This window comes from Tenrec ecaudatus, chromosome 7, assembly GCF_050624435.1.
Source record: "Tenrec ecaudatus isolate mTenEca1 chromosome 7, mTenEca1.hap1, whole genome shotgun sequence".
Taxonomy (NCBI): Eukaryota; Metazoa; Chordata; class Mammalia; order Afrosoricida; family Tenrecidae; genus Tenrec; species Tenrec ecaudatus.
Window position 1 is genome coordinate 10,438,716 of NC_134536.1, and position 25,552 is coordinate 10,464,267.

Consider the following 25,552-nt stretch of genomic DNA (forward strand, 5'->3'; position numbering starts at 1 on the left):
TTGATTGTGGTAATGACTGCCCGACTCTTTGAATTGTGTCATATGTAGATTAAGTGCTAATAAAACTGCTAAAAAAAAGATGAGACCTATGCTTGCAGAAGATCCAACTAGAACAGAGGAAAAAACAGTATTGTAGAAAGCACCAAAGCGGTAGATACTCATTCCAATAGGGTTTTAATTTCACTCTGGAGAAATGGTTTCTGAATGTTGGGTTGATTTTTCTGTTATCTGAGCTGTGTTATGTATTTAATCCTTCCATTGTATTCTATTGCCTCCATTACAGTGTACTGTTCTCACCACAGTCTCTCTCTCTGCATGTGCGTGCGTGTATGTTAAAATTAAAACACACGAAACAAGGTCACAGGAGAGAGGGGCTGCAAAGTGAGTTACCTTTGAAGAGTTGTATGTGCCAGACTTGATGTCCACTTACATGAGGGGCTTCAAAACGCTGGTGGAAATGGACCCAAGAGATAATGGGGTTTCTTCGGAGTAGAAATGCCCTTTCTGGTTTCGTAGAGGGTAATCTTCCTGGGGCAGATGATCAGACCTTTCTTCCTGGTGAGAGGCTGGTGGATCGGGGCTAACAAGCAGGTGCTTAACCATTGATAGAGACCAATGTCTAAGATCACACAAGGCCCCGCAGATGTCTCAAGGCAAGCCCTGGACTTTCAGTCTAGACAAGGCTCTGGCCTCGTCAGTGACCACATTTCGCCTACACGCCACTACTTCCGTTGGCGGCAGACGAGGAAGGAGGCTGATTCATGACAGTCAGGTACTCCGTGTAACAGAACCGAGCCCTGCCCTGTACCGCTCGACCCTCCCAAACTGCCACGCGCACGATGCCCTTTTCTAGCAATTGGTCTTTCTGGATGGCACGTCCGAAGAAAGCAAGAGTAAGTCTTCCCATCTTCGCTTCGAAGGAAGAAGTTTGTTGCATTTCTTCCGAGACAGAGCTGTCCATCTTTCGGTCAGTCCACTCGACGTTCTTCGCGACCACACCGTGATCCTTGGGCATCAGTCCTGCTTGGTCTTCCTGCTTCACTGCCCAGCTTTCCCGCCGCCATTGAAAGACAATGGCATGGGACAGGTGTGCCTCAATCTTCGAACAACCTGCTTTTTGGCAGATGACCTGCTTTTCTGATTTCCAGTGAAGTTTTCTCCTTTCCATGAAAGGCCACGTGAAGATGCTCCCTCGCTCCTGCGCCGACCCGCACAATGACCTGGGCTGACAAGGAGCAAGCGTCGGGCCTCCTGAGGGGACCAATGTGGGAAACTGTGGATGGCCCGGGAGAGGGGCATGTGCACGCATAAGCCCGGGCTCACTCTGGCTCTCGTGGGGACCGGGGTAGAAGGGGCTCCGTAACGTGGGTTATGTTTGAGGTATTCCGAGAAACAGCCAGAACGTTAACTTAACGAGAAGGCGAGAAACCGCAGCCCAGTCAGCACGGTCGAGAGGGCGGACGAGGCATCTGAAGGAGCTCCCCAAAGAACACGAGGATGCTGGGAGGGCAGGGCACTTTCTGGATGCAAAGTGCTGGGCACAGGGTCAGAGCTCGGGGCCTCGGGCTGGGGAAGGCCTGGCAGTGCCCGAGTCTTTGTGGAGGGGCCTCCTGGCACCGGCTGGCTCTGCGGAGGTGAGCGAACCACTCGGCTTTGACACCGGCAGGCTGGGCTGAGCTGCAGGCACGGCGAAGGCGCTCTGCCAGTTTCCTCTCTTGGAATACCCCCGACTCCTTCTTCAGAAGCGAGGAAACACTGGGAAAGGAGCCAGATTACCTCACTCTCTCTAAATTGCCCATTAATGTCTAATTTAAATAAACAAAAAAGAAAAGAGGTGCTAAATTCAAATGCCTTATTGCCAAAAGTGATTTTGGGGGGGAAACATAACAAAAACAAAAAACAAAAAACATGGACACCTAGCAGGGGAACGAGCTTGATGGAAGGCGTCTGCGTGTGTCTGACAAAACATAACTCAGCCCCTGGGAGGCAGAACGCACGCAGTGCATCTTGGGCACGGCGCCGCTGGGTCCCCACCTTCCCGAGGTGCCCTCCTCCAGGGCAGCTCCGCTTCCGGCTCGGCTTGGTTTCCTGAGCGGAAAGAGGGAACCAGTGTGGCTTGCCCGGTCTTCAGAGGCCGAGTCTTGGCATGATAACGCCCGAGGAGTGGCCAGTCTTGTCGGACCTTGCAGGGGACGCTTAACGGAACCACTCTGGGCAGGTGCCTTTAGTCAACAGAAATGTATTTTCTCTCCATTGAGGTGAGATATCTGGATGCGGGGTGCTGGCTCTAGGGGAAGGCACCCCTCTGGTGGCTGAGGGCAGGACCTCAGCTCAAGTCTCTAGCTGGCCAGCCGGGGGCTAGGGGGATGGGGTAGCCTGGCCCTTGAAATGATGTGCCCTTGGCTCTCAGAGCATGCCAGTCTTCCCCAGGGTCGGCTCCCTTCTGTACCTCAAAAGTGATTGGTTGGGGGCACACACCACACTCAGAGCACTTCATTAGCATAACAGAGGAAACCAAATGTCCACCTGGATTTGCGTGCCCAGGTACCGGGGTCCGGGATGGACAGCCCGTGTTTTGTGGGCATACAATTCGACCTCAAAGGCTATGATAAAGGCAGTTACCGAGAGAGAGAGAGAGAGAGAGAGAGAGAGAGAGAGAGAAAACATATACCAGGAGGTAGCAAAAGGAAGCCCCGCTGTTAAATCGGAAGTCCTCAGCGGACCAGGATCAAGTCTTTCTCACCAAGAGGGTCTCCTCCTGTCTTCCGCCAGCCCGTGAGGAAAAGTACTTACCTCCGTGTCCGACACGGAATGTGCTTAAAGAACAGTGGTTACAGTGGCGGGCAACCAAACAACGGATGTTACTTGTTAGTGCACAGATATGGCGGGAGCACGCCACGGGTCCTGCAAAACCTTCCGTGCGTTAGAACGCTTCCACGATGGGCCACAATGGAGCCGTGGCAGCGTGGCTTCCGTTACCTTGGGGTCCGTACTGGCTCATCTGCGGACCGTACGTCCCACTGGAGTTGCTCTGCTGGAAGCTACTGATTCCAGGGTGCATCTGGCCCCCCGGAGAAGGGTGGGGTGACATGGACGGTGCTGTCTGCTGGGGTCCATACTGAGCCATCTGAGCGTTTCTCTGTGAGCCCGCCATAAAGCCTGTGGGGGAAAGATGGGAAGAGGTCAGCGCGGTGTCCCATCCACGTGCACCCAACAAACATGGACCTGGAACTGCCTGGCGAAGAGGAGGCTGGTGCTGCGAGGTGCCCTGGCATAAAGGAACCTCAAAGACGTGTTGAGTGTTGAGGAACTGAAAGGGCAGGGGACCCCAGGGCTGACCGTGAGGGATCCTAACCCAGAACCTGCATTAGAATGCCTGGGGGCCTATGAGTCATGGACTTGAACTAGGGAACCAGAACCAGTGCCCTTAACTTCCATCCAGATGCCAACATAAACCCAAACACACTGCCGTCCAGTGACATCACGAGGCCCCAATGGACAGCAGCAGGAAGCGCATGACCCCCTTCCCTATAAGCCCTCCACTCCGACCAGGCTGCATGCAGCGTGTGTGCCCCACTCTGAGTGACTGATCACTTCCTGATCCCTGATCCCAGTCCTGTGTGGAGCCCAGGCCAACCCAGTTCTCCCGGCACACCACTGGTGTCTCGGATCAGTGCTCATCTGACTCTTGTGGAGACCCCATCCTCGTGCTTGCTGACAGGTGCACTTGAAGCCCAGCTTGGGGGTTTGAATTGTGTTCTTTTTCCTTCAAACCTGCTGGGTTGGAGGGCACCCCACCTCTCTGCTAATGGTCCGGCCACTCACCAATGTCCATGTCGGAACCTGCACACCACCATCCTCTGGCTCCCCGTCCTGCGAGGGCAAGTGGCCGCCAGCGGACCCCGAGGGAGCCATTGTCTTCTCTGCGTCTCCCTGAACACCGCAGCACCCAAGCCGCCACTCTCCCAGCCTGAGAGGCAGTGACCACCCTGGATGATCTCAGCCACCCTCTCCTGCTCCTTGAGGTTCATTTCCCACAAGGCTGCCAGAATTCTCTTGGACAGAAACTCAGGTCCCCCCACCCCTTCCCCTGCATAAAACCTTTCAGGGCTTCTAGTTAATCCTGGGTATACAATGTAAGTATTTCCCCACAGCCTTGAGAACTCTCGTGACCTGTGGGTGCCTTTCTTGGTTGCCACCTGATCTCCCACAAGGCTGTCCCCCTTCACTCCCTGCCCGTCTACAGGCCTCCCCTCGCCGGCGCTGGCTCTCCAGGGGCTGCCTCCTTCACCCTTAGGCCATTCCACTGCCACTGTTCTGTGTCCCACTTGCCTCCTCTCCCAGAACTTTTTCACCATCAGCAATCGGCAATCTTTTGGCTCTGTTTTTGTCTCTTCCCCACTAAAACACAAGCTGCCTGAAGGCAGGGGCCAAGTCTGCGCTCACCACTCCACTCCATCTTTTTTTTTTTAAACGTTTTATTAGGGGCTTAAACAACTCGTATCACAATCCATACATACATCAATTGTGTCAAGCACATTTGCACATTCATTGCCCTCACCATTCTCAAAACATTTGCTCTCCACCCAAGCCCCTGGCATCAGGTCCTCATTTTTTGCCCCCTCCCTCCCTGTCCACTCCATCTTCAGCACGCTAAGAGCGGTTAAGAACTATTTTCTGCAAATGTCCAAAGCTCCATGCAGCCAACAGGGTGCTGGGAACAGGGAAGCCCTCTGGGGCCACTCTTCCTAAGCCCAGGAGGAAAACACTGCTTGCAGCGCCATGGGGGGAGGACGTCAGGGTACATCCACGTACAAGCAAACACACGCAGGACGGGCTGTGACGTGCCTATAACAGGAAGTCCCGGGTGTGGGAAAATCGAGCAGGATCACTCCTGGGGAGCAGTGCTGAACGAGCTCTCCAGAACCCACCAGCCTGCATCGTGCAAGTGCTATTCTCGATTGATTGAATCTCCAGGGAGAGCATGGGTTGACAGACGGACGCCCTGCCTGCCCGGGAACATCTCCTTGGTGCAGTGGCTTCTACAGAGGGTCTGCTGAGGCAGCCCGAGGGTGTGCAGGGCCTGCCAGGCTGTGGAGGTTAAATGGTGGTCTTCAGGAAGACTGCGTTCCACTTCAGTAAAAAACAGAACCCAGACCTCCCGAAGGAGCGGCTGCCTAAAAGGATCCACATACAACACGAGCCAGGTGCTCCTTTGTGCTTCCTGAAGACCGGCCTGAAGAGACTGAGGCCGGAGCGCAGTTCCCAGATATCAACCACTAGGACAGCGCTGGCCTTTTCACACCAGGCAACATTCAGACACCAGAGCACTGAAATGCCCTTAAATGAGTGCGCCATAAGATGGTCCCCGAGATGCTTCTCTGCACCTTACTCTGAACTCCTCAAGGGCTGCAGAAATAAAGCCTGCTTAATAAGAAGCCTGCTGCAATTCTATATGGATATTTTGAAAAGGACAACGACTGCTTTCCTCGCCGCTCGTTAGGGGAAGTAATATTGGTTCCATTCTCTAGCACTCGACCCCCTTCTTCCCTGGGAGTGTCCAGGCGGACAGAGCTGGCAGCCCTGATCATCTATTAAGCCAAACAAAAACCACATCTCCTGCCGCTGCGGGAGACCCTGGCAGGGCAGCCCTGCTCCTGGGGCTGGAGCCTCGGCTGTGACTTCCTGGGAGCACTCTCCCATGGTGCATCTGGTGGGCGCGAACTGCTGACCTCTTGACTAGTAGCCTAACACTGAACCCTGGTCCTCGACCACATCAGTAGTTGATGCATTTCGACGCCAACTGTTGAGAAAAGTTTACATCAGAGCTTAAACAAAACATCAGAATCTGACCTGACCCACATGATTGTTGTAAACAAAAGCAGTTTTGTTTCGGTCTCTCGGCTTTAGTTGGCGTTGTTAGTACATGCTGTTTAACCTGTTTGTGGCTGTGCTCCAAGCATCTTGCTATAATTTTCTTCATTTTTGTGGCTTTTTGTGCTGCTTTCAGATAAAAAAAAAAACCATGAGCCCTGAGAAAGAGTTTTGAAAAGAATCATCATGATAAGGGACTGGTTAACCATGTTATCGGTATGTTGATGATAATTTAGTAAACCCTTTTTAAAAAGCTAAGGAAATGCCAATAGCAAACCACATTAGATTTTTTATTTTTAAGAGAGAAAATCAGCCAGGGCCTAATGAAAAAAGATAAATAAGGGAAAAAACTCCTGAAAAGCAGCTACCAGTAGATTTTTGTGGAAGGGGATTCCCCTTCCAAACAATGACTCTCTCTCCATCCCTCCTCTCCACATCCCAGTCCACAGATCCCGATGCTCATCCATCTCAAGGTACGGACCATACTGTAGTTGTTAAAAACTTCTTTAATGTTGTTTCTTATGATATTATTTAACTGAGCTTATTAACTTTGAAATTTCTGTGTCACGTTCTGTATAAAAAGGCAAGGAAGTTAAGGTAAAAATTTGGTGGTTGAGAACGGATTAATCAATTTTCAGTTATTTCTTATGGGAAAAATTGATTCGGAACTCAACTGCATCACATCTCGATGCTTCCGATTCTAGAATGGATTAGTGTCAAGGTCTGGGTTCTGCTGTACTTGCCCCCCCCCCCCCCAGGGCTCCTTTGTGATCATCGCCCCACCCCTAAGATTCCAGGTGCTTAGGATGCAGCGTGCTTTCTCAGCTGGGATTGTGGACATGGTGCTCTGTGGGCGAGCCCATTTCTACGTTCCTGAACATTCACTTGGTCCTTGAGGAACAGTCACCCCGCTACCTCAACGGTCATGTGGCAGGAAAGCAGGCTGGTGGAAAGACTCTGCCAGGAGGCGCAGCGTTGAAAGTCAATGCAAAGTGTGAAAGCGTCGGAGCACTAAAGCCCACGGGGGGGGGGGGGCCCCCCCGCAATGCTCAGGGTGGGGGATGGACTGCTAGGGAGGGGAATAGGGGTCTCCGTGCACTTCCAAGTGGCATATTCCTTCGGGAAGACACGTATCTTTGGTGCCATACCCCACCCCACAAGACAGTGAAAGGACACGGGGCACCCCCACCCCCCACAGCGGGACTAGCTTCTGTGCTGTGATCTGCAAACAGCCGTTAACAGAGACCAGAAGACCTGGGGGCCCCGGCCTTGTTTGTGTCACCAGCGAGAATCTGGTGAAGGAGACAGACATGTGAATACACATATTACGGTGCGACGGGACGGAGCTGGCTGGGCGACCTTAGGCAGATTGTATAATTTATCCGAACCTGCCCCCTTGTCGTAAGATCGAGTGCCAGGATCCGCTGGGATCACGTATGTGCGCATGTTCTTGAATCTGTAATGTGACGCAGAGGGAGGGGGAGCTGGCAACGATGATGACGTCAGTATCTGTTAACCCCTTAGTGCCCCCCCACATAGCCAGATGTCGTTCCCAACTAACTAGAATAAATAAGACAGCTTCCCGGCAACCTTTGGATGTTATTTAAGTAAGTGGATCCCACGTGACTCCCAGACGTGCTGACTGGAAATTCCAAAAGGCGAAAAAGAGAATCCTCCTGGAAGTAAGGGGAGCGTCGGGCTGTTCGCTACTCATTTAGCAGTTGGAAGCCACGAGCCGAGCTGCTCTGTCAGAAGAGAGACAAGGTTTATCCACTCCCAGGAAGACTGATGGTCTCAGCACCCCAGGGGCACTTCCGCTTGGTCCTTTCGGGCGCCATGAGTCCGACTGACTGGGACGAAGCCAGTCATTTCTCTGGTGTCGAGCACGCATGGACACACTCACTGCCATCGAGCTGGGTCTGACTCACGGCAAGTGACCCTGTTGGACAAGGCAGAACAGCCCCTGTGGATTTCTGCGACCCTGACCCTTGACAGTAGTCTCCTCCTTCTGCCACGGAGTACCCAGGGGTTTGGAAGTGCTGACCAGACGTCAGCTCAACGTGTACCCCACTCCCCCATCAGGACTCCTCTTGTTTGGACGGAGAAGTGATTTTGCTCTGTTTGGTCATCAAGGCTACACCTGAGGGGGGCTGTGGTTTACCCTGGGGCATAGGAAGCCCACGTGCTTTCCCTGGGCCCTCAAGCTCGAATGTGTGACTGCGTCCGGGGCCCTCCTTTCTCTAACGGCTGGGGGTCCCTGCGGTCTGGACGAGCCATCCCTGACTCGCCCTGTGGAGATGGGCCATCAGACAGCGTCCAGTCCCGTGGGGGGAAGCACACGCATGCACACATCACGTGCCAGCCCAGTCCCTCCAGCAGCGAAGGGGGGCCTGCTCCGCGGTGCCCGGGACAACTCCAAGGGGGAAATGGAACCTCACTGAGTTTCAGCCTGGGGTTCCTGGGCCCCAGGTGACACTGCACGAAGCCTTTAGTACAGTTTTTGTCTCCTCTAACAAAGCTGTCTGTCTCTGTCTCCTGCCCACTCTTCTACCGGCAGGTAGACTCCTCTACGGAGCGCTTCGCCTGCCTGCAGACAGGCCCTGCCGGAGTCCCCCGGCTCACACAGGCTTCTGCATCTGCAGGCCTCTGAAGCGTGGACGGTGGTCCCACCTCTAGTGGGTGGAAGAAGACCTGGTGATCTTCATAAAGATCCCTCCAAGAAGCAAGTAGCAGGACAGCGCTACTCCACATCGAAGCCAACAGGAGTTTTCACAAAAATAGGGCTTGACTTTCAGTTTAGCTTACGACATCTGTACAGGTATGTGGCGCACCTGGGTTTCCTATTTGAAAGCTCATTCATTCCAGTCCATAGATCCGAAGGTATTTTGAGTCATGATCCAAAGTGTATCTGAGTACGCATGCCTGCCTCTCTGTCTCTCTCTTAGTCACACCCTCCCAGGGTGCCTCGCAAAGGAATCCTCCCCTCACTGAGGGTGAGGCAGCCCGCCATCTGTGTCCTGGTAGCTTCCTTGCTGATGATAGAAGACGCTAGGTCACAGCTTTCTACCTGGACTTCCTAGGACTGCCTTTGGAAAAGTGGCCCCCCTGCTCTGCCTGGGCAGGCGCACACTGGGAGTGTGTGTGTCTGTCTCACAGAGCCAGAGATAGAGCGAAAGCGAGACTGTTTATCTCCCTGACCCTCAGCACCTGAGACTCTAGCCACGGCCTCTCTGCTTATCACCGTGGTGGCCGCTGCGGCGGGAACTGTGTGAGTGTGGCATTTTTAGTACGAAGAGCATCTTTATCCAGACCGGTTTATTCTTATTCCACAGAACAAAGCTACGGAAGGTGCTCATCGGGGTCCTCATTTCATCGCTGTCAATGGATCACTGTGGGGAAGGAGGGTGTAGGTGCCAGGCCAGCCACTGGTGGGCTCTGCAGGACACACCCCTCCGGCCAGGCGGCCACGTTGTGAGACCCTGGAGCTCTGAGGCAGCACACAGCACTCTGCATGTTGACAGGGACCGTTCCTGCTGTTGAGGACACGAGCCTGAGGCCCAGCTGCTGTCACCGACTCCAGCCTGACACTGTATGGCCTCGCGGGACGATGACTGTGATCTTGACAGGAGCGGAAGGCCACCCCTTTCCTGGAGGAGTGGCTGCTGGGTGCCAACTGTCCATCTTTCAGTAGCAGCAGAGTGCTCCACCACAGGCTTCCCCCGGGGCTCCTCCCCGCTGAGGTAGCCCGCCATTGATGGCCTGTCTCCATGAGTCTACCTCTGGCCACAAGCCTCCCTGCCAGGCTGCCCAACAAACCACCAGTGCTTGGCAGGGCCACTGTCTGAGACATGCACACCAGCACACCCACCCGTCCACGGCCAGCCCAGACACAATCTCTCACCGTCACTGCTCGGTAACAGATACTGCTAGTAAGACGCGGAGGCCCTCGCTGTGGCTCTGGGCCGGGCATACACAAGGCGACCAGCAAGTACAAACCCACCGCAGGGCAGGGCGTATCGGGATGGGCGATCGGCCCCTCTGAGAGAGAAGCCGGCCCCACGTCCCGGGAAATGCCCAAGGACGCCACTTCTGAAGACAGGTCCGTATTTACCAAGCGTGGGGGTACGCCAGGCTCAGCACCAGGGGGCTGTGCTGGGGTGACCCCGGGTGACTCACACCCATGACGAACGGAGCACCATTGCCTGCCTCACCCGAGTCCCTTCAAGTGCTTGGCCATGACTTCATCTAGTTTCAGCATTATGGAACCACGCTGATTTCAGCCATCATTGAAACTTGCACTTTTCACTTTGTCGATGTTAACAGCTTGCAGGTTTTTTGTCCTCCCCGCCCCCCTTCATTTTGGAGCTGTTAGGGTCAGCGTTCCCACATTCTGACGGCAGCGTAACGGTCACTAAGCCCCTCCTGCCCCTACCTATGGCCTTCGTCTGCCTCCCCAGCAGGGCTAGTGTGATGGTTGATGGTCACCACATCCACTCCCTGTCGGTTTTAAACCGTCTGCCTGGCACCTCACCCCCCGTCGTACCATTCAGTAGTTCAATCTTATCGAGAAGAGCCACGCACTCTTGACCAATGTTAGAACATTCTCTTCTCCCTTGTACTCACTGTTATTTGTGGAATTATTATTATTTTTTGATTGTGGCAAAAATACACGCAACAGGGCATTCTCCAGGGAGGGAGAGGGAAGGAAGGGGGGAAAAATGAAAAGCTGATACCAAGATGCTTTGAAAATGATGACGGCAACATATACGCAAATGTGCTTGACACAGTGGATGGATGGGTTGTGGTAAGAGCTGTACGAGCCTCCAATAAAATGATTAAAAGAAACTCAAACATTCTCCAATTCAACGAAGTCTACACGTATAATTCAGTGTCGATGATTATACTCTTCATGTTGTACAGTTATTATTGATACCCTTTTCCAAATTAGTCCACCACCATTAACACAAACCCATTGCGCCCAAAGCAAACACTCTTCCTTCCTCACCTATCGTACCCACAGGGCAAGTTTAGGTTTTTTAAAGTTGTCTTGTTATAATTATTCCTGTACCATGCTCTTCCATATACCATGCTCTTCCATAGTTAAATTTCTTTTAAAAAGCAACTCTTACCCAGGAAAAATGAGGACATCTTACCGAACTTCTGCCCCCTTGGGGGCCTCTTGTGTCAAGCCACCCCTCACATGGTGAGGTCAGCAGGGCGCCACACCAATCCCCCCTCACCACCCAGAGGGAGACTCCAGGCAGAGCCCCCACTCCCAGAGCCTGTGAGGCCCGCTCTCCGCTGCCGGCCTCACCTCCATTCCACAGGACTGCCACTTGCTGCTGTAAGAGGGCAGGCTAGGCTACCTGAAATCTTCCAGCGCCCTCGCTATGAAATGCCCAGGAATACCGGCTGAGCCGTAATACACGGACCTTTACACGTAGCAGAGGATGGCTGCACCACCAATTTTCAATACACTTAAACCACTGAGGGATGTGGCATGTGAAGCACATGTCAATTAAAAAAACGTAAGTTAAAATGTCTCTAGTACGGCTTGCAAACTCCTATCTACGTTCCAGAGAGCCTACGGAAACCCTAAGTGCCGTGGCTTCTCTATGTGGTGGGGCATTACCCGGCACACATGCCGGCTGCTGCCACTCTCGTGTGCCTGGACGGGGCACATGTGCACGGTCTCTGAGGAGGAGTCCCAATCCAGCAGGTGGGCAGAGCCCTGCTTTCACTGGGCCTACCCCAAAGAGAAGGCACATGTGGGTGTCAGCCGCCACAAATGACAACCACAGAACAAAAGGGTGGGGCCTTGGTGTCGTTTCTCAAACACTGCAGCCTGTGCCCTGCATGCAGTGGGTCCCGATAAACCCACTGAGGACACACAGAAAGCCAGCGCACTGCTGAACGCGAACACAGCAGCTACTGGAATTTACAGCACAACAACCAGTCGAGCCAGGCACTAGACGCCATAGGAGAGAGGATTAGTGAACTGGTAAAACATTTGCAAACCAGGGGTTAGTCACCTGCAGGAAGCAAGTGGAGAGCGGCAGAGAAATGGACGGCAGTCTGTGAAAGCCCTGCTAGGGAGGAAGACTAAGACGAGCGAGGCATCCGTCCGTCAAGCAGATGTTTGTTGAAATGTTTCCAGAATTCATGAAAGACGTGAGTAGTCAGATTCAGGAAGCGTAGCGATGACAGATAAATCCATCTTAGGGCACGTGACTGTGAAACTAATCAAGGACCAAGGGAAGACTTCAAAAGCAGAGAAGGGTTGCAGACAACTTTAAAAGAATTCATATTTAGCCCGAAACCGGCCTGTCTTCAAGCACAACACGGACTGAAACCATCGCTGGAGTGAAAAACAAAGACGTCTACTTCGGGACAAACTAACCGCGAGCACACCACTGTCAGACCCTTCCCAAAGTAAAGCCTGGAGAACTAATTTAGGAAAAGGAAATTAAAACCAGGACTGGGATGACAGAAGGGACTGAGACCGGAGCAGTTGGACACAAGTGAAAAAGTCCCGCCTAGCTCCATGCTCTCCCACGCTTCGGAATCACGCATCCACCTACGAAGGAGGACTCCCACAAGGCCGCGGTAAATGGCCACCTCGCCCCCAACCGGTCCAAACGGGAGTCCTGTGTCCCGGCCACCAAACCCGACTCTCCTCCATCGCTCGCTACCTCCGTGAGCAGAACTGCCATGCAAATGGAGAAACCCTCTCTCTGGTCTCTCTCTCATTCAGTCCCTTCTCCTAATACAGCGGCACTCGGTCCATTTCTCCCCAGAGGCCACTGGTGGACATGCTGCTGGGCCTCCCTCAGAGAAGAGAACTGTGTTCTCAGCGGGGCTGCCCTGGCCACACCTCCTCCCCGAGAGCTGGCTACACCTGATGGGACGCCTCCTCACTCAGCCGACAATGCAGAAAGCTAGTCCCAGAAATAACTGGCCAGCCACATTAGATGACACAGAACGGCCAAGTGTGTCAGTTTCAGGCCACAAGTGATCAGGTCGGTTCCCCGAGCTTGACTATTACGACGCCGACCAGAAGAAATCGAGGTTCCTGTCAAGTGCCTGCGTAGACTCTTGGTGCACAGAGCCGGGGCCAGGCTGCTGCTTGCCACGGGGCTCAGACACGGCTGACAACTAGCTGGATACACGCCTATGCCCACGGTCGAAGAGTCTGTCAGGTTTTCTGGAGGGGCTGAAAGGGACACCAGAATCCGAAACAGCTGGACGCTAGCTACCCAGAGAGCAGGCCTGGGCTGGCCTGCTCCGAGCTCCGGCCAGAGGAGCTGCGTCTTGTCTACATGTGCTCGTTTACTCTGGAGACACATGATGCTAATTTAGATAGCCGATCCCACTCGAAACCAATAGTTAAGCGCTCGATAGGCGACATAGCCAAGTAGCTGCAGACAGACTTGGGATCCCACGATCTTACTGGAAGGCTTCCAGCTGGCACTTGGAGGACTGCTTTGTTGAGGTCCATTCTAGGGATGGTGTTATAATGGATCATGTGGCTCCTCCCCACCCCCAAATCTGCATCTCCATGCCCTTGGTTATAAATCCCATTTAGAAATGGGCCAGTCTTTGGTGTGTGAATGAGGCAGGGTTGGTGTACTTTGAGTTGAGTCAATCACCTTAACAATATAATAATAGAGATGTAGATATAGGTCAACAGAGCACATTAGTTTTTCTCTCAACAATTTGCACGCATTTTATTTTATGACAGGAGCGGTAATTCCCTCCAACAGAACAGCCCTTTCCCGCTTCCTCCCCGAGTTCCCCGAATCCATTTGCACCTTCTTTCCTACCTTCTGTTCTAAGACATAACAGAGATTCAACAGGAAATCAAGCGAGAGGTGGAATCAGAAGCAAGATCGCCAAGGAATCAGGAAGCAGACGCGGAAGAGGCAGGGACCCCCCTCTACCCCCCAGTCCCCCGGAGAGAGCCTTCCCCTGGAGCTGGCGCTCTGACTGGGACTCCTGTGAGAAAACACATCTGTTTGCAAAAGCCCCCCATGGTGGCAGCCCTGGTCTAGCAGCACTGGCCACTGTGGAGAGGTGCTACACTGACATCAATGGAGCGCTGCTAGGCAGAGTCTGTTTCTGGGAGACGGCAGCACAAGTAGCAGCAAGTGTCAGAGCAAAATGAGACTTCAGTCTCGATTAAAAACAGCCAGACATTTCTCCTTGTTCTTCCCTTTGGTTCTGGTTTTAATCTCTTCGTTGCGATCTTGGAAAACTGGCCCAGCAGAAAATCACCATTTCTAAAATGCCTGTTTATAATACCATCTAAAGTAAGTTTCCAAGGCCTTTCAAGTGTTCCTCGGCGCTGTTACGATTTGTGCTTGCTAAGTGGCTTTTCCCCAGTTGTTTTTTTAAAGAAAAACATGCTCTTCGTGAGTCTTACTTGTAAAATTAAAAAAAGAAGAAAAAATCTTACAGAAACGATTTAGCTCCCTAAACCCCAACACATTAAAAAAAGCAACTGATTTATGTACTGATTATAAATACACCACATTTTCCACATAAGAGATGAACGCAGAATGTTTTCACGCGTGGAGATGAGGGAAGACACTCCACAGGACAAGCACGGGCTATTCTTGTCGCCAGGGTGCGGCAGAGTTCAAGCGCAGGAAGAACTCAGGCTCGAGTCAGCAGCGAGCTTGTGCGGCGCTGAAGTGCTCACTGGTGAAATGAGAGTTGGGCTGTTGGCCCATCAGCGGTTCCAGAGAGAAAGACAGACCGTCTGCCCGCTTAGCCATTAAACTCCTGGACGGGTGAGGCCTGCTCTGTCTGCCAGTGACGCCGTGAGTTGGAATCGGTGGGCTGGTGAAGAGGTTTTCTGGTTTGGGTGGCACTCGGTGAAGTGGCTCCTAGCGGCAAGGTTGGTGGTGCGAGGCTACCCCGTGCCTTTGTCGGAGAAAGCCCTGCACTCTGCTTCCAGAAAGATGGTGGTGGTGGCAGCTAGTGCCATCGAATCGGTTCCAGCCGATGGCAGCCCCAGCACAACAGAAAGGAACGCTCCCCAGTCCTGCGCTGTCCACCCACAACCGTCCCCTCCCGAGCCCACGGTTGCAGCCATGGGTCAAGCCAGGAAGACCAGCACCTGGGAAGGACTCCGGGGCAGTTCTTCCCTGTCACACAGGGTCTCTGAGTTGGAAATCAATGTGCTGGCACCAAATAACAATACCATGAAGCAAGGATACACAACTAAACGAGTAAAACAGACACACTGGGACCACGAACCCACCTGGTCCACAGGCAGCAGGAAAGAAAGTTCCAGGCAGCCCAGCAGTCAACAGCAGGTTGTCGCCACTTAACATGGTGACAATGGGTCACAGGGAAGGACCATCCAGTGACGAATCTTAAGTTGAAAGGTGTTACACATTCACACCGAAAAATTCAAGTCAAATAAAGAATGAAGGCAAAACCAGGAAAGTTCAGAAACGAACCCCGAAGAAGCCCCACCTGAATCCAGGCCTGCACACGCCACCCAACACACTCTGCACCGGGCCTGCACACGCCACCCAACACACTCTGCACACACCACCCAACACACTCTTCACACGCCACCCAACACACTCTGCACCGGGCCTGCACGTCACCCAGCACACTCTGCACACGCCACCCAACACACTCTGCACACGCCACTCTGCACACGCCACCCAACACACTCTGCACCGGGCCTGCACACGCCACCCAACACACTCTGCACACGCCACCCAACACACTCTGCACACGCCACCCAACACACTCTGCACCGGGCCTGCACACGTCACCCAACACACTCAGAGGAGGGGGACTCTCAAGGGAGCCCGTGGGCTGTCAGGAGCTGGAATGGACTGGAGGGCATCCAGCAGCTGCAGGTGAGCCGGGACAGCACCCACGGGAGAGAGTCACAGAGGCGCTCACACTAAGACACCAAGAAAGGATCGTACATGCAGCAGGGGAGCAGGGTGGGCGGTGGGCCGAGGTCACTGGGCATGCTGGCAAGGCCGCAGGCAGCGCGCAAGGGGGCAACCCTGGGCAGGAAGAACAGTGGGAGGTTGCTGACGTTACGAAGGTGGCTGGCCTCAGGCAGCGGAGGAGGAAAGGCAGCCTACGGGGCTTGGAAGACCCACGGGGTGCTTTCACTGCCATCAGTGGCTGCTGAGTCATGGCACCCTTGGGTGCTTTCCGGCAGAACTGTATCATGGAGTTTTCAAGGTTGGGACCGTTTTGGAAGCCTGTCTTTAGGGCCGCCTCCAGGTGGGTGCTGATCACCCACCTTCCAAAGCAGTGAACCACTGTGCCCCCAGGTGAAGAAAACCCGAGGCACCGGAGGAAGACACGTGCAGGTGCACATGCACTGCACCCGGACAGTGCTGGACGCGCTCAGACGCAGGGCTTGCTGGATGCATGCTCTCGAAGCGGGGCCCTTAAGGACCTTCACTTCCTATCTGGTCTGTTCACTGCTCAAGTCCTAGTTACACACCAGTCTGAGCTGTTCAAAGTCACTGGACTTGGCTGGTGTGTGCGTGTGTGTACTGCATACACCCTGAAATCTGTGAGAGGTGGGATTGGATGGGAATGTCTTGTTTGGGGGGCAGGGAGAAGGGGATCTCCCAATTCTGCTTTTGACAGGCTGCAGGTTCACCTGTGTTCAATGGAAAATACATGTGCTTTCCTTCTCTGACAGGTTTCTGCCTTAGACAAGGGTACAGCTTTCTGCACAGCAAAAAGTGACAGAACTAGGCCTCTGTTAGAATATGACAAAATTTGGGAAAGTGGGGGGAGAGACAACAGAAAAGTGGGTGAAGGGAAACATTGGTCTGTGTAAGACATGAAGAAAAAATTTATAAATTATCAAGGGCCCATGAGGGAGGGAGAGGGAAAATGAGCTGAAACCAAGGGCTCAAGGTGAAAGAAAATGTTTTTAAAATGATGGCAACAAATGTACAAATGTGCTTGACACAATGGATGCATACAGGGATTGTGGTAAGTGCTGTTTGAACCCCCAGTAAATTCATTTAAAAAATAAAACGAATATAAAAAATTGAGACTGTCCATTCAACAGAGACTGTAATTCTGAGATATTTGTCCTCCCTGTTTCTCGATGAACACATCTCTGGACAGATTTGGGGATAACTTCACACCGAACCTGATACCAGTCTCACTAATTGAAGATGCCCTTCCTGAAGGACTTGGCCTTGGTTTGGTCCACCATCAGATGGCCCAGAGCCAAGTTTGGAAGCTGAAGAAATGAGCCCGCTTTTCCACATTCTCGATTGCACATACGCCCCATCCCAGTTCATTTCCCTCTCCGTCTCACCTGACTACAAGAGAGAAGAAGGATTTCCCGTGAAGAGTCTGCCCTGACCGCACCTGCAGGCCAGGGCACTGTGCTCAGTGCCGTGCCTCGTGGTCACCAAGCCTGTCAGAAGACCACACCTCTCCACGCTTCGTCTGCTCATCTCCACGTCCTGAGAACACCTCTGCACCCAGGTAACCGGGCCGAGTAAGGGCCCCTTGTCTGTCCCGTGACACATCTCTCACCAGAACCTCACTAACCTTACAGTGGAAAGAGGAAGCAAACAGTTTCCGAGGTGGGCAGAAACATGAAACACACATTTCTAGCTCTTTTAACGATGACCTTGGGGCCCTTCATTTCCATGCTACCTTGTCGCTCTGTTCCTGGCAAGAAAATCAAAAGTAGTTATTAAAATTTCCAAACCAATTTTTGGGTGTAAAATACCAAACCAGCTGGTGCCGTGTTTGGTGATTTCCATACATAGGGCTGGACTCTAAATCGTCTCTTTGGGGAGAAAGAGAGGAGTAAGAGTCACCCAGAAATCCAGGCAGCGCCGGGCTCCAGAGGGAGGGGATGGCCCCCACCCAGGGGCAGGCACCACCACGGGGGCAGTGACAGCAACTTACGGGAAGGAGGCAGAGCGCAAGGGGTGGGGTTTGTCTGGCACAAGATCCAATGCCAACCGAGTTCTGAGATGGAGACGCGTCTACAGCAAGTGATCTCCATGGGAACTTCTTAGACGGCTCAAGACCCGGGAGAACAGAAACGTGTTTATTGGCCGGGTTGCGGGTCTGGATGGACCCGGCATCACTGGGTGGGCGAAGGGCAGTCACGGTCCATCACAAAGTCCCCCATTTATTTTAAAAGCCCCGCTCTCTCCCCGGACCCCCAAATGAAAAGACAAAGTTTTGCGCGCTGAAAACAGAAAATGAGGAGACCTGGGACAAGGAATGGTAGTTGGACTTAGAACAAGGCGCTAAACTACCCCAGGCCATTTAACAGGTGGGACTCATTACAGGGAGAAAACAAGAGTCCTGAGACAGAGTCTACCCAGTCAGGAAAAGGAACACATTGGAAACTTCAGGCTTAAGAAAGCCTTTGTTGTTGTGCTTTGACTGAAAGTGTACAGAGAAAAGCGGTTTCCCATTCGATACTTCACACCCCTGGCTCAGAGACACTGACTACCGATGGTCCCCACAATGTGACAGCCCGCTTCCCATTCCTCCCTGTGTTTGGAAAAAAATAATCCACACAAGTCCAGCCATTCTGAGTCACCTTTTGTGGGAGTGCATTGAAAGAACATCTGGGTGCCTGCTCACAACCCGTCTGCTGCGGGCCCTCATGGCCACAGCTCCACGTAGGGCTATGACAACGCAGCTACTGATGGGGCCGGGTCCTTGGGCGCAGATTGGGTTCTGATGGACCTCTTTCCTCCTGCTCTGCCCCTGCTGAGGAAACCCACCAGGCCAGCTCGTGCCTGCTGGAGCGGAGAGAGCCTCTACCCCTTCCCCAGGTTCATTGAGCCCGCCCGCCTTTGGAGAGGCTCCCCTTTTTAAACGGCAGGGAGCAAAGAAAGGTCAAGGTGTAGGTCGGCCAGGTGGGTGAGCATGAAGGTTAGCGTGGTTGCTATTCAATGATTCTGGAAGATTCCACCCAGGATGCCTTCTGCCCAGATCTGACGGGCACAGAACGGTGCCTAAGAACTGCCTCGAGCAATGGAATACATTTCCCAGCACATCACAGGCCTGGAGCGGCATCCATTCCGAACACCACCGTGTCCGAAAGGGAGCCTTCTGAGCGGGTCTGTCTCAGCAGATCTCAAGGACTAATTAAACCCTCATTACCGCCGCCTAATTATTCAAGCACGGTGGGACTGCACCGAGGAAGTCCCTGCTGGCCGGCTAGATGAAAAGGGTTAAATAACCGGTGTTGATTTTGAGAACCCAGACCCAGCGCAGACCTTCAGAAAACCGTCAGCGCTGACATGAATATTTAACTAGACACCGCTGTGAAAATGAAAAGGGAATTCAATTAAAAGGTTTTTCAAAAAATTAATTCTGACCTCTCTACATCTGTCCAAATAAATAAGCCTTCTTTTAAATGTTTTCACCTAATTGCTAATCCAATAAACTGGAAGGGCATTTGCCGGTTTCATGAAGCGTAATATTTTCTAGGGGTTAAAAATGCGATCATTGTGATGTTAATAAGAGTTAGACTTAACGTATCTACTCATATGATGTTTTTTTTAACACCCCCCCCCCACACACACCAGCACGGTTAGGGAAAGAGGTCAACACGTTAATTAAGTCATTTCCTATTGCTCTTTGTGAATTCTAAGATATAAGCGTTAAAAGGGAGAAAAAAGGAGAACATGAATATACACTGGCCGGCTACAGTTATCTGAGAACTATCGCAATGTCTCCCCCAATGTTTTAGAGAGCATCATTTACCCCACTTTGGCGGGGGTGGGGGTGGGGGCAGGATGGCGAGGCACTTGAAGAAGCAAGGCTGCATGCTGTTCTGTGAACACTACAGATAGATTTGGTCTAAAATAAAAACCAATCGCTGGTGTGCTATAGAATGCTAATGCGGATGCCCCCACCCTCCGGCTTTAAACCAAATGGAACCGCATTAGATTCTGAAAGAGTTAAGGCCAAAGAAGCTGAATTAAACAAAAAACAAAACTCGGTAAGAACAGGACAGAAGGCCCAAGTGCGGGGCTGTGCCATCCAGTTTCTGATGCAAAACGTGGATGAGGATGTGGAGGCACAAGAGGACAATGGAGCCGAGAGGCTAGCAGTGGAGGCAGAGTCACCCTGGGCTCACAAGGAAGAAAAGCTGAAAGTGCTGGGCTGGTGGCAGAGGTCCCTTGTCAGAGCTCCAGACCAGAGCCGCAGAGGGGAGAGGGTCCCCCGCCCAGGGATGTCCTGACCACCACACCCACGGCGCCCCAACCAGTGGCTGAGCTGCTGATGGCCAGATGCTCTTTAAACCAAGTGCTCTCTGCTCTCCTTGGTGGGGCCCCACACTCCACCACGCTGAAGAGCAGGCCAGCAAGGACAGGGCCCGAGTCTGTGAGGACAGGGGTGACTCCAGGACAGGCACTCCCACCATGAGGGCCGTCTCGCCCCCCGAGTTGTGCAGATGCATCTGTGCAGGTGAGGGTGCTTCTCGCCCCTCAGACACGGAGCCCCTGGGGACACTGTCCAGGAAACCTCATCTACCTGTCGCACTGTGCACAGGAGGGGTGTGTGGGGCAGGACCCGAGCATGTACACGGGCCTCCACGCACGCACAGGCGCCATCAGAGACGGCCCTTGGGAAGTGTGAGACACACAGAGAGAACGTTCCACGTGGCCAACGTAGCACCGGGCAGTTCGTTGCCCAAGGGCTGTCGTTTCTGAGAACATTAAAAAAAGGTGCCCGCCCATCTATTTTCATTCCGGTCGGCTTCTTTGATGACATCACTATTAATCATACAGGCATCACCGAGGTAGGTGACTTTTCAATGCATAGGAGAACAAATAGGGGGCATTTTCTACTAGAGCGATTACTGAGGCCCACTTAGAACCGTGTCCCAGATGCACTGTGAGTTCACACCAATGGTGCGAAGCAGGCAGACGGACGAGAAACACATCTCGTACTGCACTGAAGCTCTCAGGTGACTTTCACTTGCAATTAAGACACAAGATCAGACGGCATTCAGAGTGAACCTTTCTTTCCGGACCTTACCAAGTAAGGACGCCACCTACTCTGGAGCCTACGACCGGCCTTTTCAGGTCATTTAATGAGCGCAGAGCAAAGCCGCACGGTCACAGAAGCCACTCGCCAGTAGGCAGCCTCCCTTCCGCAGGGCTGGTCCGCCAGTCAGCCACGGAGAGACACAGAGGGGCACACACAGGCTCGTGGAGGGGACCGGGGACACGGCCCTGAAAATCGCTTCAGGCTGAGCCGCGGAGCAGACGTATGGTTGCTATTGGAACCACAAGGCCATTCAGGGCCACCCAAATGGCCACATGTCCACTGCCAATGGCCAAAACTGCAGCCACGACATAGTCTGAGTGCAAGTGGGAAGTTCAAGGCAGTACCGCGAGGCCTCTTCACGGTGTCGCCCCTGCGCTCAGACTCCCTGGGAGCCAGGGGTTGAAGGGCTCTCTCTCTGGCCCGTCAGTAATCAAAGCGACAGTTGGAGCGTTTCTAGAGAAGGGTCTCTCTACCTTTACAGTTTCCTTGTCTCCACCCCAGCCCCACCTTTAAAGCATTTTTCCCAGGGGGTTGGGGGTGGGGTGCTTCCCCTTCATCCAAGTTCACGTGTGTCCACCCACTAGTTAGTGAGCTGCCCTTCCTTCCCCTCCCACCCCAGGTGAAGGCTAGTGCGAAAGCCTTCCCCTGACGACTCGCACCCCAGTGGTCTCCGTCTGCCCCTGGCTCCGTGCCCCCGGCCCACCCTCTGTTTCTGCACGGATGAGGTCCCGGGAGGGAGGGGGTGAACCCGAGCAAGCTGCGTGTTGGCACTCTGCTTCACCGCAAGGTGACTTCACTCAGGGACCTTCCAGGGCTGCGCCCGCTCCAGGGTTCCCCAGTCTGACACGAGCCCCCCTCTGTGTTGACTCCGATGAGCCATTCACATGGGACAACAGATCAAAACAGCTACTCCTCACACACAGTTCCATACCAGGCCATGAAGAATACTGTCCAACACCGAACTTCATTCGGGCCACTCCACCATGACATCATGCACGGCTGTTTTTCTATGGCCTGACCACGCACCACTCTGTAGCTGTTGCCCAGGAGTCGATTCCGACTCTAAGCAGCCTTCTGGGATGCGGCAGAACAGCCCCCAAGGGGTTTCCTGGACAGACGTCTTTGTAGGAGCCAATGGCCAGGTCTTTCTTCCTCAGTGCGGCTGGTGGGTTCCACCCACCGCCAGCCGAGCCCTTAACCGCAGCACCACCTGGGCTGGGGCATAAACCCTGCCTGTGGTCCTGTACAGACAGACCTAGTCTGTGGGCCTTGAACTGCACCTTCATGAAACTTGCCCCCACCTGCAGGAGAGAAGCCTCCCTTTCCACATGTGTTAAGCATAGTCGGTTCACGTGTCTATCCTTCATGCTAAGGATGTATCATACAGCCTTTTGAAAAGACACAGGAGACGAGCGAGCCGATTCATGTACGAGGTGCCTCCTGGACCCAAAGTGCAGCAGGTCCCCAGGCGGGACCAGAAGACTGACCTCTCTCCTGGGGCATTGGAGACTGGCTCATGGCGGGGTGGACGCTGGCCTCCGACTGGCTGCCGGGGGGCTGCGGCGGCATCTGGCTGCCTGTAAAACATAGGAGGAAGGTGGGGGGGGTCTTTGCATGAGTAGTATCCTGGTGCAACAGCAAGACAGAGTCCCGAAAGGTACAGCCCCCGCCCCCCAGACAATGCACCCCATGTCTGATCGTTCATTTGAGACAAATGACTAGCCACATGCAGACGTATCTAGCAAACGACTGGCAGGAAAGTTGCATTTCCGACTGATCGCGTCCCGCCCCCTCCTCCCCTCCCCCCCCACCTCAGCGAAGATGCAAGTCCATGTGCAGTTGTGATTTCTTGACACGCTTCTTCGGTGAACTGAATACCCTCCCAAACCTGCTGACCCAAGCTCGGCCATCCCCTTCACCCCGAGTGTCAGGCCTCGTGTCTCCCACAGGCAGGCTTGCCTGGCTGCCAACACTTGTTCATTGGTAGCATTCGATCCATACAGCTACAGGCCAATCAGATGAAAAACAAAAGTTTGTAGCTAGACGGTGTAACGCGCCTGGGGAAGACCTTCATTAACAGTACACACAGCCAATGCGGGGGCAGGGCCACAGGCCGTCCTCCCCTGGCATCTCTTTCGGCACGCACCCCCACTTTTGTCCATGACCCCTTGTCTGAGGGCTGTGGGTCTCTTTCCAGAGATCTGGCCAGCCCCACGAGGCAGGATCAGAGCCTCTCTGTGCCCCATTCAACCCTCCTGTAGCCAGGGGCACGGAGGGCAAGGTGGTTAGTGGCCGACCTGCGATCTGAGACCACAGATCCATGGGAAAGGCACATCTTATGATGCGGCTGATATGCGAAAAACGCCGAGGGCGTCAAGGTGGGAGGCTGGGTTTCGAGCTCTAAGAACCAACAGATGTCGTATCCACCTCAAGCTCACTTCCTGGCTGGGACATCGTGCAGATTCATTTCCAAGAAGATGGAAAAGTGAGACAGAATCAAAGGGGATGGGAAAGGCAGAAAGGCACACGTGTGCATGCACACACACACACACACACACACATCTGGCCTTCTTAGCGCCAGTCCACCTCCCGGGGGCTGCCCCCCCGTCCGCGGGCCCTACCCAACAGGATGGCCACTTCCAAGGGCCGGGCTTCCAACAATGTGTCCACAGTGACATCACTGCAAAGGAGCAATTTCTTCCTTTTTCAGTTAAAAAACACTTTATTAGGGGCTCTTACAGCTTTTATAAACAATCCATACATCAGTTTAGCAAGCATATTTGTACATTTGCTTTCTATTTGAGGCTTGGTTTCAGTTCCTCTTTTTATCCTCCCTCCTCCCCTTGTGATCCCTGGGTAAACGATAAATTATTATTTTCATATATTACACTGACTGCTGTCTCCCCCCTTCCTGCACCGTTTCTCTTATTCATCCACCTGGTGTGTGTGTGTGTTGATCATTGCAATTGGTTCTCCCTTCCTTCCTTCCTCTCCCTACTTTTCTCTTCTGAAATAGAATCGTTAGTTTATCTATCAGTAGACACATGCGCGCGCGCACACACACACACAGGCATCACTGTTGGTACAGTAACCTAGTGATCACGGCAGGGATCAAGATAAGGCTTTGACACTCCCCTTCCCTCCCACCCTCCCCAGGGCCCACTCTCCCTGGTTATGTCTACTACTAACAAGAATCAGAATTCAGTTGAGCAGGAAACCAATGCTCTTGCCAATCCACCACTGAGGGTCACCATGCACCCAGGGCACAGAGTTGGTCCCTAGAACGGACACACCTTGCCCAGTTCGCTTATAAGAAGGCTCTTTGACCCTGCCCATCGGCCCGGCTTGGCCCAGGGCAGGCGTGGGGGGGCCCTGGGCAGAGCCCTCAGGACGATCACTCTTAGAGCCGGAGGTAAGGAGCCAGCTGTCAGCGTGGAAAAGTTATACTGAGGCCTTCCAAATACGATGGAAAGACAACACACGCGGTATTTCCTGGACTCTCACCTGAGAGAAGAAGGCCCAACTTCTGAGTGCATTTCTGAGCGCTCCTGGGGTGAATGGCCTTTCTCCCTCCCAGATAAAGGGAAAGGCCCAGAATGAACTTACAGACCCTTGGGATGGTGTAGCGGTTACGTGTTGGGCGGAACAGAGAGGTCAGCAGTTCAAAACCACCAGCAGCTCTGTGGGAGCAAGACGAGGCTTTCTAGCCCCTTTGAGTTAGTCTTGGAAACCTATAGGGGCAGTTCTGCTCAACCCTATAGGGCCACTAAGAGTCCAAACTGGTCCCATGGCAGTGAGTTTGAGGGGTGCCCCCCCACGACTGTCACACAGCTACCACTAGGAGGTGCTCTGCCGTGAGCACTGCCCTGCTGGCTGACCAACAGCACATCCGTGTAGCCATCCCTTCATCACACAGGTACTTGCGTTAAATCAGCATGAGCACACAGCAAGGACACGCAAAGCGGAAAACACAATGTTCTGAAACAAAACCACTTCAAGGGCAACTTGACTACCGAGCTAGGCCGAGGGGGCCATTGCACGGGGCCACATGCTTGTCACCAACTAGTCCAAGGCCCTGGGCTGACAGGCCATTTAGAACCTCAAAGCACACTCACTGCAGCGAAACACCGTCGTTGGAAATGCCACACGACAGTGAGCATTTCTATCACAGCAACTTCTGCATGACGGACTGAACTCAGAGCTACGTGCCAGGAATAACAAGCAGGGGCTTCGAGGGAACACAGCACCTCGCTTCTGCCACCCGGAGGGTCCCAGGCACCGCTTCCAGAGAAAAGCTGGCAAGAGAAGGGTGCACACCAGCCCGGGTCCCATCTAGTGAGCGGAGGCCATCCGGCCACAACCAGGCAGCCCTGCCGGTTACCTGGGGCGATTCAACAGGTACAGGCATCCCCTTAGAGTGATGCAGACATTCACCGGACGGACAAAGCCTCCAGGTGACTAACCAAGCAGAAGACTTTTCTGGGTCGGGGAAAATTTGGTGACGATATGAACGCCTTCCTGTTCTTATTTTTCCCCCAAAAGAAAAGCTTGTAGTTAGTTCAGGGAGCGTTTTCCAGTCCAGACTGTTGGGGCACCACGCCCTGGCCCAAAGTCTACTTTCAGCATTCCC

The 25,552-nt window shown here is 53.3% G+C and overlaps 1 protein-coding gene across 5 annotated transcripts in view; it reads right to left on the minus strand.

Annotated features, from left to right (window-relative positions):
* Window positions 1–25,552, minus strand: part of ARID1B (AT-rich interaction domain 1B) — a 405,831-nt gene that overhangs the window by 70,016 nt on the left and 310,263 nt on the right. For 3 of the 5 annotated variants that reach the window (XM_075554340.1, XM_075554338.1, XM_075554337.1), the window contains exons 6-7: window positions 22,410–22,499; window positions 2,980–3,159 (exon numbers count right to left, since the gene is read on the minus strand). In XM_075554340.1, the coding sequence (XP_075410455.1) occupies window positions 2,980–3,159; window positions 22,410–22,499 (270 nt within the window). The remainder of the gene's footprint in view (window positions 1–2,979; window positions 3,160–22,409; window positions 22,500–25,552) is intronic. The other 2 variants (XM_075554341.1, XM_075554339.1) reach the window with 1 other exon arrangement.